General features: G+C 53.9%; 1 protein-coding gene across 10 annotated transcripts in view; it reads right to left on the bottom strand.

The window, feature by feature from the left end:
* The window catches only part of CUX1 (cut like homeobox 1), a 376259-nt gene that overhangs the window by 194161 nt on the left and 168050 nt on the right, over positions 1 to 14048 (bottom strand). For all 10 annotated transcript variants that reach the window (XM_045461928.1, XM_045461932.1, XM_045461926.1 and 7 more), the window contains one exon: positions 4719 to 4766. In XM_045461928.1, coding sequence (XP_045317884.1) covers positions 4719 to 4766 — 48 coding nt within the window. The remainder of the gene's footprint in view (positions 1 to 4718; positions 4767 to 14048) is intronic.

The raw sequence follows: 14048 nt of genomic DNA, 5'->3' as shown, positions 1-14048 counted from the left end.
AAAGAGTTAGGGAGTGTTCTTTCTTTTTTTATTTTCTAAAGGAGCCTGCAAAAGATTAGAACGTGTCTGTTTCATGGATGATGGACAGAACACTCCCTAAAAGCACCCATACCTGATGGGAATACTTCTGTAATAGTTACAAGGCTACTCAGGGTTTCTACTTCTTCTTTAATCAGCTTTAGTGCATTCTGGTATTCCGGAAATGTGTCCATGTTGTCTAGGTTTTAAAATGTTATTGGCATGAAATTGACTGTAATATTCCCTTACTATCTTTTTAATCTCTGCTGCAGCTGCAACATTATCCCTATCTCCATTACTAACATTTTCTTTCTTGATTTAGGAAGAAAGGTGGGTTGTCTATTGTAGTAGCCTCTTCAAAGAACCAGTTTTGGGGCTGTTTCTCTCTTCGGTCTTTTTATTATTATTATTGTTATTATTATATTTTTATTATTATTTATATTTGTTATTTCCTTCTTCCTGTTTCGAGTTTATTCTGTTGTACTTCTCTAACTTTCTGAGCTAGATGCTGAGCTCACAGAGTTTCAGTCTTTCATTTCCTTTCTGATACAAGCGCCTAAGTTATTTCCTAAGAGGATTTTCTTCTCTGAGAACACCTGGCTTAAGCATCCCAGCTCCCCAACAGCCAAGAGGAGTAGGCTCTAAGGCCACTCCTTCCCAGCTCAACCTTTTATACCAGGACCCCAGTCAGGGAGCGAAGCACGGAGAGGGGGAGACAAGTTACAAGACTTAGCACTTTCCTAGAGAGTGGGTCACTTTACTGAAGAGACTGTCTAAATTACTAGATTAAGATAAGTCTTAAATTGGATCGACCATCTAGGTTATTCCCCTTCCCCACACTGATCTGTTGGCCAGGCTCGTGAAACACACAAACTTAGGTATAGCAATCAACCAGTCAATCAAATTTCAGGGAGTGAAATGTGAAGACTTTGTTATAATAACTCTGAGTGACCATTACGATCCATAGTATTCCCTACTATTCAACCAGCTGTATAAGTACAGTTATTTACTAGTTTCTTTTTTCTTTTCTTTTTTTTTTTTTAAAGTTTATTCATTCATTTTGAGAGAGAGAGAGAACACACTGGGGAGAGGCAGGGCAGGGCAGAGAGAGAGAGAAGGAGAGAGAATCCCAAGCAGACTCTCTGCTGTCAGTGCAGAGCCCAATGTGGGGCTCGATCCCACAAACTGTGAGATCAGGACCTGAGCTGAAATCAAGAGTCAGGTGCTTAACTGACTGAGCCACCCAGGCGCCCCTCATTTCTTTTAAGGGTATGTTCCGAGCAGACTTTCTGGCGTACCTTTTTCCTTATTAATACAATACAACCCGACGAGAGGATGGAGGCAAAATGTTTTAAAAACCACCTCCAGAGGAACCTTACTGCTCCATCATCTATTCTGTAGCCATTGTTGAGAGCCTCAAGACTTTTGAGCTTCTGCTGTGCCCGGTGCTGGGAAACAACGGCCAACAAGCCCAGGCACAGTGGTTGCCCTCACACGTTTTACAGGCTAAAGAGGACGAAGGACAAAGGGACAGGCGGTGCTCAGGCATGACGACAAACGTGTCGAAGCCATGCGCGTGCAATGGGAACACGTGTAGAAGGGGCGTGGCCTATCATTTGGGGCTCAGGGGACACCTTCCTTGAGGAAGGGGCGCCCAAGCTGAAGGAGCCAGGTAAGGAAGCGGTTCTGCCTGTGCCAAGGCCCGGGGGCCAGTGAGGATGCCCCAAACACCAGGGCCTGGCAGAAATTCAGAATGGCGTGTATCCAGCGATAGGGGTTAGGAGTGAGAAGAGTCTAGAAAGGCAAGCGGCCGCCCAAGCATGCGGGTCTCATCTGCCTGGAAGGTGCCTGGATTTACACGGAGGACCACCAGGAAACACTGAAGGGGGTGACGGTCCTCTGGCTAGGCTAACGTCTCTCAGGACAGTCTGACACACCACGGATACATGAATGTCTAGTTGTCCGAACACTTTATCTCATTCTTTGGTTTTTTTCTTTCAGGGACCTCCACCAGCAAAGTGATCTACACAAATTCGAAGGCAAAGAACGTGTTCTCACCAACACCATAGGCTGTTCCAGGGGAAACTCTAGCACTGGGGGATACACTCCAAGAATATATCCAATAAATAAAATCGCGTGCAACGGACACTGACAAAGGATACGAAAGCAATCCTCTGATTAGAGAGGGCAGCTCTGTAGAAACACAGGCCGAATGGATCCTGCTTCATTGGAGCACCAAGGCTTGCTGCCTTCTGGCCTTACTCGTCGGAAAACCGACCCTGTACATGTGGTCCCCGTCTGCAGCTGCCCTCTGCTAGGAGAGTTCTTTCTTCAGAAACAAGTAGCATTTAGTCCTTTCTACTCAAATTAGCTTACTAGAAAGCACAGATTATTTCACATAAACAGAGCAATTAGCAGAGGCTTGGTAAATATTAGCGGTGCTATAAAAATATTTATTTTTCCAATAGCCTTTTAAAAAATAGGCAGATAAGAAATCTGGATGTCTCTCAGGCATTTCAAAATTAATATATCCAGAACCACAGCCATCACCCCATTCAGAATGTGGGGCAATCTATAATAAGTGTGTTAAATTCTCTTTTAAAAAAAATTTTTTTAATGTTTATTTTATTTTTGAGTGAGAGAGAGAGAGAGAGAGACCATGCGAGCGAGCGCAGGCAGGAGGGGGTAGGGGCAGAGAGAGAGGAGGACACAGAATCTGAAGCAGGCTCCAGGCTCTGAGCTGTCGGCACAGAGCCCGACATGGGGCTCGAACTCACAAACCGTGAGATCATGATCTGAGCTGAAGTTGGATGCTTAACCAACTGAGCCACCCGGGTGACCCAAGTGTGTTAAATTCTTAAAAATGACAGGGTGTAGAGGCAGTGTTTTATATTAAAAGAGAGATGTGTGTGTGTGTGTGTGTGTACGTATATATATGTGGATGTATACATATATGTACACACACACACACACACACACACACACACACGCATATACATATAATACATACACCCACCCATCCCTAAATCCAATGCATGAACCTGACTGAACCCCAGTTCCAGGGCAGGGCAGTTATAAAAGACATTTTGGGAATAACTGGGAGATAGATTTGGGACCAAATATTAGGTATCGTGGCGCGTTACTTTCCCGGGTGAGATACTCAGGGTTACTGTGGTATTACCGGGGCACCTTACTTTTAGGAGACACAAGCATGGATGTGTTTAGGGGCACAGAGCGGGGCCACCTCAAAAGGGCAGGGGGAGCAAAATGGCAGCAAGCGGCGAGGCTGGGGAGGGCGTACGCGGGCCCGTCACGCTAGCCTCTCCGCTTTTAGGCGGATTGGGAATTTTTCAGCAAGAAGGAGAAACAAGCAAACACCCCCAAAACGGCACCCTGAGCTGCTGCGGCTGCAGAAATACTAAGCCACCGGGCCTCACGAAAGCCGCTGAACAGGGAAAAGAAGAGATGAGATCAATGTGGGCAGGTGTAAGGAGACGGTCTCGCTCAGAAAACGAGGCCCGGAGATGCAGTTCTGAGGAAAGGCAGTTCGTGTCCTTCCGGCCCTGGGACAGTGATAGCCTCTGAGCCTCGGGGAGCCGAGCGCGGGAGGGCTTCCTGCGGCAGGAGATGGTGAGCAGAGAAGGGCCCTCTGCTGCGTCCCTCCTGAAACCTTCGGCGGTGCCAACGGTGCCCACTGCGCTTCCTGCACGGCCCCCCTGCCCTCTGGGGTCACCTGGAGAATCTGCCAAAGGGCAGCCCCCGCCCCCTCCTCTGGAGCCCCGGGCCCAGGATGCCGGCCTCCTTCACTGCGGGGCCGAGAAGGCCCGCCCTGAACCTGCCGTCTCACTTGCGCAGGTCCGGCCCCCCTCCCCGCGTTCTCTGGGCATCGGGAAGTGGCCCAAACATAGAATCCCACGATCCTACCAATCTGGGTCCTCTGGAGGGCTCTGAAAAAGTCTTGTCCCCTCTCCTCAGTATTACCACTGCTGCCATCATTCCAACGGGAGAAGCGAAGAGCTGGGAACGGGTAACTCCGCAACTATCACAAAATTCCCGGTGTTCTCAAATTCACCGGGACCACACAAAGGGCCATGAAGGAGCTGGAGCGTCACCCACCTCGACCGCTCACGTCTCCAAGGGCTGTCCGCCATCTTGTCAGACGGCGCGGTCCCGGTCTGGAAGGACCCGACAGAGAGCTCTTGCTTATACTGAGCCCAAATGGACTCCTCGTGGCTGTTGCCAGCCTCAAGCAAGTGACGATCCCTCTTCCCTCAGTAGCTGGGCGCGGAGGCACCGGCCTGCCCCACCGCATCCTCCCCACACAGGAGGCCTCCTGGCGGCTGCAGCCCCAGGCTAACTCCGGGAACCAGCGAGCCTGAGGACGTGCGGGCTCCCAGAGGCCGCGGTGTGGACAAACTCAGTCCACCGTGGGAAGCGCGCAGGCCGCCTCGCCCCTGGATCCACCACACCTTCTTCCATTGCGGACACGGCTTCGCTTTCCACGCGGGCTTTAATGGAGGACCCAGTGGAAACATCACCCCGGGAAGCACAAAATCCACATGACATTGAGTTAGTGCGGCTGGGAGGGTTCCATCTGGGCAAGCCCCTTCTGTCAATGGCATTTACTTAATGAGAATAAAAAGAAAGCGCGATGAACTACGAAGGGTGGCTCAGGGTATAAAATAAACATAAATGCTTACCTCCCCCTGGAAGCTCTTCAGCAGCGGCGCTACCTGCTTGCGCAAATCCTGGAGAGGGGCGCGTCAGGAAACAGCCATCGGAGAAGGAAAGAGAAGGGAAACATTCGTTAAGTCCTCCTATCAAAACAGCTTTGAATTCAGTGATGACTGCCACTAGATAAAGCAATCTTGGTCCCTCCCCTGTCCGTTTCCTTCGTTCGGACAACATAAATCACGCCGACCGGCGCTCTGTCGTTTAAATGAACTTCCTCGAGAATACCATTAGATTTTATTTCCACCCCGTCCAGGTTAGACGCACCTCACCCCCCAGTGCGCTAGGGACGCAAGTTTTTGCTCGTATTGGTCTGAGGTAACCTGCTTAGCATAAAACAGGAGTTATGGTGTAGATTGGACTGAAAAGGTGTCTGAAAAGGATCTGGGGTCCCCGTGTCGCATTTTAGCTGTTGCCTTAGAGCGCTGTCACTCACTAGGAGATACATCTGTTTGGAAGCCATGTCTGACACGGTCAGTGGAAATTTCATCCCAAGCCACCAGTCCACATTTTAAGACGATGGAACAGCCCAGAGGGAAGTCGGTATGAGTCTCCTTGAGAAGATTCTCTTTGAAATGAAATAACTGGCTGCGGCACAACGTAGCGATCGTCGTCAACACTACTGTATCGTAAACTTCAAAGCTGCGGGGAGACTAGATCTGAACTGTTCTCAACGCAACAAGGAAATGACAATCACGCGACGTGATAAAGGCGGTAGCTCGCGCTGTTACAGCAACGATGGGGCAAAATACAAACGTGCCGAACCAACACACCAGACGCCTCCGACTCCCACGACGTCGTGTCAGTTGTAACGACAAGTCAATGACGTGAGGCACGGACATCTGAGGTGTTCACTGAGCCCGACCTACGCGCCAGATCGGATTTAGTAAGTCTGGACCAAAGCCAGGTATCCGCGTACTTCCGGGTTCCGGGCCTTAAGCACACGCCAACGGATACTGACTAGACCGGTGAGGACTGGACATGTGCCAACCAACCCAGAACACAAGAAGAAGGCAAAGCATTCTGTCAGGAGCCCCGGGGATGGCCTCCCCGAAGAGGGGATCAAGTGTAATCCACATGGGTAGTATTGCTCCTGACACACGGCAAGTACTTAATAGTATGAATGACTTTTTATTATTATGAGTAACATCGCCATTACCATTCAGGGAAAAGCTTTCTCGCAAATTTAAAAAAAGTTATTTATTTATTTATTTATTTATTTATTTATTTTAAAATTTATTTTATTTATTATTTTTTTATTCATTTTATATTTATTTTATTTATTTTTGAGAGACAGACCACGAGGAAGAGAGGGGGACACAGAATCCGAAGCAGGCTCCAGCTCCGAGCTGTCAGCACAGAGCCTGACGCGGGGCTCGAACCCACAAATTGCGAGATCGTGACCCGAGCCGAGGTCGGTTGCTCAACCGACTGAGCCACCCGGGCGCCCCTCTAGCAAAATTAGAGTTACCCTAAATCGATCGGAGTGCACAGAAGACAGCCTTTTCTGGCATCGGGATTTTCAAGCATCACTTGAAGGTGGATGAGGAGGGAATTCACGGACCCCGGAAGGGGTGGGGGCTGAGCGCCCGGCCTCTCCCGCTCTGGGGTGCTGGGATGGTCCAAGTAGCCTGGCCCTGGGCCTGCTCGCCACCCCCCCCCCCCCCGCCGAGGTGAGCCGTCCTTGTCAGCTGCACGTCTGGCACCTGCTCGCTCTTTCAGCGACTGACTGACAGCGTTTTGTGCTCCTTTAGCCAAGCACCTGAGCCAAAGGGCCCTTCGGTCGTAAGCTCGGGCCCACCTCACTCACTCGCCGAGCCGAGCACTATTAGGGAGCACTATCAGCAAGGGCGGCTCCGGGTATTTAGTGCTCCAGTGTCCTTGGTGGTTTTCCTCTGGACCAGGGCCCCTACCCCTCCTGGGTCGTGAGGCCTTCCGAGAATCTGAGGAAAGCGAGCGATGCTTCCCTCAGGGATACTGTCCGGCAAATCACCCCACCGTGGCCTTCCTAAAGCCAGAACCCAGAACCCAGGTTAGGACCCTGAGGAACCCTTGCCCCCGCCTGAATTGTCACTTAAAGCAACTGAATTTAAGAATTCAGTTCCTCGGTGGCAGGAGCTACCTTTCAAGTGCTCGGCAGCCACGGGAGGCTGGCGGCCATCGTGCCAGATGCCAGACGCGGAGCACCTCCCTCACTGCAGAGTCGGCCATGAGTCGGGGCTGTACCATCAGCACTGGGCCAGACACAGCTAACCCACGTTATTCTGGATTGTAACCCCGCCAAGGTATCTGATCAAGAAGTATCCAGTTTCCCTTTTAATTATACGTCTTCCTCTAAGTTGCGTTCCTACAGGTGACGCCAGTGTTTCCGTGGAGAAGTCCGTACTTTTGCTCCTCCCCAGGACACGGGTGGAGCGCTCCCGAGGGCCACCGTCCACAGCGTGCCCCTGCCACGGGCTGGGGGACCTTTCTGCCACCTGCTGAATTCCTCAGCATCCAAAGACCCTGATCCTTTGCAAATGCTCATGTGGAGGTGGAAATGCATCATCTTCCGTGTTTCTGCGCCAAGTTCGACGACCAAAACCAATCAGACTCTTCACCAGGCTCTTCCTAAATAAATAAGGCCATCTGTGCTAGGCCCACTGTCGGCCCCCAGGGACGCCCACGTCCTGATCCCCGGGACCTGTGGCTCTATTAGGCTACATGGTAAAAGGGACTCTGCAGATGGCAGCCGGGGGCCCTGAGTCTGGGAGACGCGCCTGGATCCCAAGCGAGCCGGAGGCAGGAGGGAGGAGGGTGAGAGCCCGAGAGGGTGTGACGGTGAAAGCGGGGGTCAGAATGACAGGGGTGGACGCCAAGAGGCACAGGCGGCCGGGGAAGCTGCAGGCGCCTAGAGGATGATTCTCCCTGGAGCTTCTTTTTTTTTTTTTTTTTTTTTTAAATGTTTATTTATTTTTGAGACAGAGCATGAGCAGGGAAGGGGCAGAGAGAGAGGGAGACACAGAATCAGAAGCAGGCTCCAGGCTCTGAGCTGTCAGCACAGAGCCCGACGCGGGGCTCGAACTCACGGACCGCGAGATCATGACCTGCGCCGAAGTCGGACGCTTAACCGACTGAGCCGCCCAGGCGCCCCTCCCTGGAGCTTCTGAGAGAATACAGCTCTGCCAACACCTGGCTTCAGCCCCGTGGCACCAGTGTTGGCCTTCTGATCCCCGGCACTGCTGGATGAGGAGTTTCTGATGTTTTGAGCCAGCAGGTCCACGGTGCAGCCACAGGAGACCCTACTACGACACCGTCTCACTTAGCCCGTGCCCCCCTCGGGAGGACGCAGCACAGAGGACGAAAAGGGCGAGGAACGAGGGGAGATCACCTCTGGGTCCCGGGCAGGGTCAGGGGTAAAAGCCTACGTTGCGACCGCGAGGAATGAGCCACGCTTCTTTGGCAGAAACCCGCGACCACGGGTAATGACGCGGAGGTCTGGGGTGGAGGCGGGGAGAGCCCGGGGACTCTGGGCTGACCCCCTTCCCTCCCCCCCCCCCTCCCCGAGGCCAGGCCAGGCAGGCAGGACGGGCGCCCGGCACCACTCTGGTTACAGACCGCAGACGCAAGAGGATGGGAAGGTGACGGGCTAATGAGGTGTGGCTGTAGTCTCCGGTGTTCTCGCCGGGCAGCCCGGCACTAGGGTGCGCATCCCAGCGGGTAAAGAGCTGGCGAACTTTCCCGAGGCGGCACTGGCACGGTTCGCGGCATGCAAGCTCCGCTTTCACGCGCGCGCGGGGCGAGTCCCCCTCTCCGAGGCCACAGAGCCACGCGAATCTACTATGTACAAGCAAGATGTAAACAGCTCGAGGACGGGAACTCAGCGTGATGCCCATCTCACGACCGCTGCAGGGACGGCCCTTGGCTTTCCAGGGAGCTATGGCTGAGCCCCCGCCCCACCGGCAGGTAGTCGGGGGGCTCTGGGGGCAGGCGGCGGGCCTGCCTTGCCGGTCCGACGGCCGGAGGCACCTGCTGGGCCTCGGACTCTGGAGAGGGGACTCCCCAGGCTTTCAACGGGTCTAGATCTGGGCCTGCAGAACCGAGGCAGCCAGGCCCCGGTGTCCGTCACAGGATGTGTTTCCTGTCGCTTCCCACTGGGAGTCTGTAAGGGCAGGAGCGATCCTGTTCCTTCGGGACCGAGGGCTGCTTGAGGGCAGGGAATGGGTTGTAGTCCTTCCCACAGTCCCACATCCCGCACCTCCAGCACCCGAGCGGGGCTGGATGATACTTTGCCAGGGACGTCTAGGTGTGGGACGCTTCAAAACTCCAGAGGTTGGGGGCGCCTGGGTGGCTTAGTCAGTTAAGAGTCCGACTCTTGATTTTGGCTCGGGTCACGACCTCACAGTTCACGAGATTGCGCCCACGGTCAGTGCAGAGCCTGCTTGGGATTCTCTCTCTCTCTCTCTCTCTCTCTCTCTCTCTCTCTCTCTCTCTCCGCCCCCCCCCCCCCGGCCCTGCTCATGCTCGCTCTCTCCAAGTAAATAAATAAATAACATAACAAAACAAAACAAAAGGGTGGACTGAGGAAGCCGGTCACATTCAGGGGTCAGTCCCACTCCCTGGGGGCACAGGGGGAGGGCGGCGGGTGCGGCCCGGCCTGAGGCACACGGTGCCCTCTGCAGCCCACGGCCTGGTTGCGGCCCAGAGAGCGGACGTGACGTCGGGCTGCACTTCCAGGAGCACTGATCTCAGTCTCCTGTGTGTCCGGCAGGGGCCCGGCACACAGGCGGGACTCGAAAGACATGGGGTGGGTGCAAGCGAGAGAGAGAGAGAGAGAGAGAGAGAGAGAGAGAGCGCGGCTGAACGCCCCGTCCGAGCGCATCAAGACCCGGGCGCGTGAGAGGGGGCCTGCTGCAGGGCCCGGTCCGCAGTCCAGGCCAGCGCCGCCGCCGCCAAAATCCGGGTGCCAACCTCCTAGGTGACTTAGAACTCTCCAAAGCCATGTTGAAAAAGCAAAAAGAACCAGATGAAATGAATATCTCCCCAATATTTTCATTTCCTGCCCCATCAATATAGAAGTTATTAACAGAGAACAGATACTTCTGCTACTAAGCTTTTGACAGCTGGGGGGCATTTTACGCCCCGGCACATCTCTCTTTGGACCGGCCGCGTGTCAAGTGCCACCCGCCGCCCCCCAGCCCCCACCTCATGGAGCAGCCCAGGGCCGATTCACAAATCGGGGGTCTCCTGGGAGAGAGGCTCGGGGCTAGCCAGCTCTCGCTCTCTCAGCCGGTCGGAGGCAGACGTGAAAGAACAGGAATGGAGAGAAGCAGGAGGAGAGCGGGGACAGCAGAGGTCAGGAGGAGGCGGTTCCAAGAGGGAGAAGGTGCTCGCTTCTATCAAACGGCATCACAGACGTGAGGCTCGCGGAAAGCTCTGGATTCGGCCGCCAGGGAGGTCCCGGGAATGCCGAGCGCCCCCTGAATGCAGTTGGGGGTGGAAGCCAACCTGTGAGGGGCTGAGGGGCTGGGGCTCTGAGCTCTCAGGAGAGAGGTGGGAAGGGGTGGGGGGAGCAGGTCTCGGGCCGAGTTGACAACAGTTCTCACTGAGCACGCCCTACGCACCGAGCGCTGCGGCAGGGACCTCAGACGTGCTAGCGTCACCGCTGTTCGCAACAGTCCTGCCGACAGAAGGGACGGACCCCTCCATTTCACAGATAAGGACACCTGAGGCTCAGCAGGGGAGGAGCACTTGTCCAAGGTGCCACAGCCAGAAAGGAGGACGTGACCCCAGCTCTCCAAGGCCCGTGCCACGGTGACATTTTGTACAGGAGTCAATCGCCTTGACCAGGTGTGGGCACAGGGATGACATCTGGGGGCCACCTGGACGGGGATATGGAGTCGGGGACTCATCTGTCACTCAAGAGTCTTATAATGGGCCCAAACTCTGAGGGGAAATGGTAAAACTGGACGGGGTCAGAGAATGTAAAAGGTGGCGGGGCCGAGGCATCTGGCACCACCGTGGAGGACAGAAGAGGCAGGGAGAGGGGGTGAGGGCACAGAGGCCTTGGTGCGGGGTCCGGATGGTACAAGACCCGGGCACCCTGGAGTCGAACCCACAGAACGGCGCCTCTTACCAGGCTTGCCTCAGTCCACCCCACACCCCGCCGACCCGGGTCTGGGCCTGCCTCACGAAAACACCAGCTGTGAGAAGTAGAGGAGATGACCGAAGTATTCCTGAGTTCTGGCGCTGCATTCTGGGAAGGCAAAGAGAGCCGAGCCTCCCATCGTGACCGTAAAGGAAGTAAACTCATCTCCACTGTCCCTGCTGTAAGCAACCCGCTGTATTCTCGCAATTATTCCTCCGGGAACAGTCCCGTCGCGTGACAGACTTGCTTAAAGAACCTCTTGAGATGTTAAAGCTGGATGTGTGTGTCGGCACTTACGCGTGTACATATGTTTCAACAGCTCTAGAGAGGGGCGCCCGGGTGGCTCAGTCGGTTAAGTGTCCAGCTCCTGATTTTGGCTCAGGGCATGATCTCACGGTCCGTGAGTTCGAGCCCCGCGTCGGGCTCTGTGCTGACAGCTCAGAGCCCGGAGCCTGTTTCGGATTCTGTGTCTCCCTCTCTCTGACCCTCCCCTGTTCATGCTCTGTCTCTCTCTGTCTCAAAAATAAATAAACGTTGGGGCGCCTGGGTGGCTCAGTCGGTTAGGCGTCCGACTTCAGCTCAGGTCACGATCTCGCAGTCCGTGAGTTCGAGCCCCGCGTCAGGCTCTGGGCTGATGGCTCAGAGCCTGGAGCCTGCTTCCGATTCTGTGTCTCCCTCTCTCTCCGCCCCTCCCCTGTTCATGCTCTGTCTCTCTCTGTCTCAAAAATAAATTAAAAAAAAAAGTTAAAAAAAATTTTTTTAAATAAATAAAGGTTAAAAAATTAAAAAAAAAAAAAAAAAGAAAACCTTAATAATTTAGGGGTACCCACTTCACCCAGTGACAGGCTCTCCAGTGCGGTTTTCGATTCGCTTTGATTCTGTACCATTTATTGAGCAAAGGCAGCAGGCATCTTAATGCACAGAGTGACATCCTCGAGACTGTTACTATCGATGTCTGTTGGCAAAGCCAGAAAGGCGCATTTCAACCTCCTCTCCCCCGCGTTCATTCCAAATAATAAGCGATGTTTATCGAGAGACGCTTCTAGGCGGAGAGGATTTTCGTTGTTCTCCACACCACGGATTCGCAGCTCATGTTTTAGATCGGAAAGCTGAATGGAGGAAACTTTCTGGGTCATGACGATCCTTGGAGAAAATCGTTCTGATTTAAAAGCCCCAAACAAAACAAAACAAAACAAAACAAGACCACCACGTGGCACTCAGCGGCCCCACTTGTGAGCTACAAGTGGAAGACGTCCCAAAACGCAGCGTGTGGCGCTGGCTTTCTGCCCATTCGGGGCATTTGGATGGTTTCTGGAAGGCTCTGTTCCCACTTTGGGGCCTGGTATTTGCTCTACCGTTCCCAGGGCCGGGCTTATCACAGAATCTCGTACCACAGATTGGGCACTGGTGGCCACCAAGGTCTACCTCTGTGTCCAGGAAAAGAATGGTGCCCAGGACACGGCTGTTTAGGCTTTGAAGGACAAGCAGGTGAAGGGGGACAGCCTGGCTGTCGCGGCTGAACGAAAAGAGGCTGTGAATCACAAACACATCTTCCATCATAAAACGGTGCCTATTTTCAAAATATCGCATGGTCCTGATTTTTCAGGATGTTTTACTCAATTGCACAACATCCCTTTCGCTTCGGCTCCGCGGTGTTAACTCATGTGTACTTCTGTGAAATGACACCGTAACACTCACAGCTGTCTAGCTGCGTCCCTCAGAGGTACCTCATCCTCTATGGTGGTGGCCCAGGAGTGGGTCCTGTCTTCTCTGGGGGGACAGCACGGCCTTCCCAGGACTACTGGGCAGGGGGGCGGGGGGGGGGGGACAGTGGAGGCGCTGGGCCAGGTCGCCTCTGAAAGGCTCGACCAGGGCTGTCACAGGATCTGTCAGGGACCCAGCCGGCGGAAGCAGTGGCTACCCTTGGGCGACTGTTTCAGAACCACCTTGGCTCAGGGCCACCCTCCATGCTCCCCTCTCCACTCAGTTCACATTTTTAGAAGATTTTTAATGTTTATTTTTATTTTTGAGAGAGACAGAGAAAGAAACAAGTGTGAGCGGGGAAGGAGCAGAGAGAGGGAGACCCAGAATCCAAAGCGGGCTCCAGGCTCCGAGCTGTCAGCAGAGAGCCCGACGCGGGGCTCGAACCCACGGACCGTGAGATCATGACCTGAGCCGAAGTCAGATGCTTAATCGACTAAGCCACCCAGGCTCCCCCGTTTCAGTTCACATTTTGCTGGCTGTGTTTGGATGGTGAAAGGTGGGAGGGGAATAACGCCTGCTAGAGGCCAGGCTAAAGTAGGAGACTGGCTTGCACTGAAAACCCTCGAAATGCTTACGCATGCATCAGCTGAATGCATGTTACACACCCACCTGGGGCTGAAAAAGTGATCTCCAAATGAGTTTACTCACCCCCCCGTTTCCCCCTTCCTACTCTGGCCTCCAAGGGAGAAAATACTCATTTGAAAACGTTTTAGGTATATGTTCAGTATATGGCGGAGTAAAATGTAGTATCATCGTAAAATGTAGTATCGTCGCACGTAAGATGTACCACGATTTTATGCCACAGCAAGGAAAAGGTGTTGCTTATAAAACTGAAGTCACTGGGGCGCCAGGTGGCTCAGTCGGTTACGTATCCGACTTCAGCTCAGGTTGCGATCTTGGCAGTTTGTGACTTAGGGCCCCGCGCTGGGCGCTGTGCTGACAGCTCAGAGCCTGGAGCCTGCTTCGGATTCTGGGTCTCCCTCTCTCTCTGCCCCTCCCCTCCCTCACGCTGAGAATGAGAAAGGACAAGTGTGCCGGTCGTTGGCACAGAGGGACGATGGCGCACCGGGGTTCACGGTACTCCTCACCCTATCTTGTGTATGTTTGAAACAGAAAGTGTTTTTAGATTTCACTCTGATCCCAGGGAACAGGCAGGGGGAGACTCATGAGGTTGGGGGGGAGGGTCCGTTCGCTCTTAGATCACAAGGTGCCAGCCAGTCACCCGTCACCTCCATCAGGTTAACCTGGAAATCGAAGGGTCAACTGGTCCAATCTCCGACCTGTCTGTGGTGTCCCGGCCACGCGGCTTGCCCTCCCAAGGCCACTCCCGTCCCCTCCCGGGTCAGTCATGGTGTCAGGATGCGCCTCGTTGTGGATCACAGATTTCAAACACCGAGCTGGCGTGTCT

This window comes from Leopardus geoffroyi, chromosome E3 (genome assembly GCF_018350155.1).
Source record: "Leopardus geoffroyi isolate Oge1 chromosome E3, O.geoffroyi_Oge1_pat1.0, whole genome shotgun sequence".
Classification (NCBI taxonomy): Eukaryota; Metazoa; Chordata; class Mammalia; order Carnivora; family Felidae; genus Leopardus; species Leopardus geoffroyi.
The sequence above is the reverse complement of the archived record's forward strand: the minus strand, read 5'-3'. Positions and strand labels throughout refer to the sequence as shown.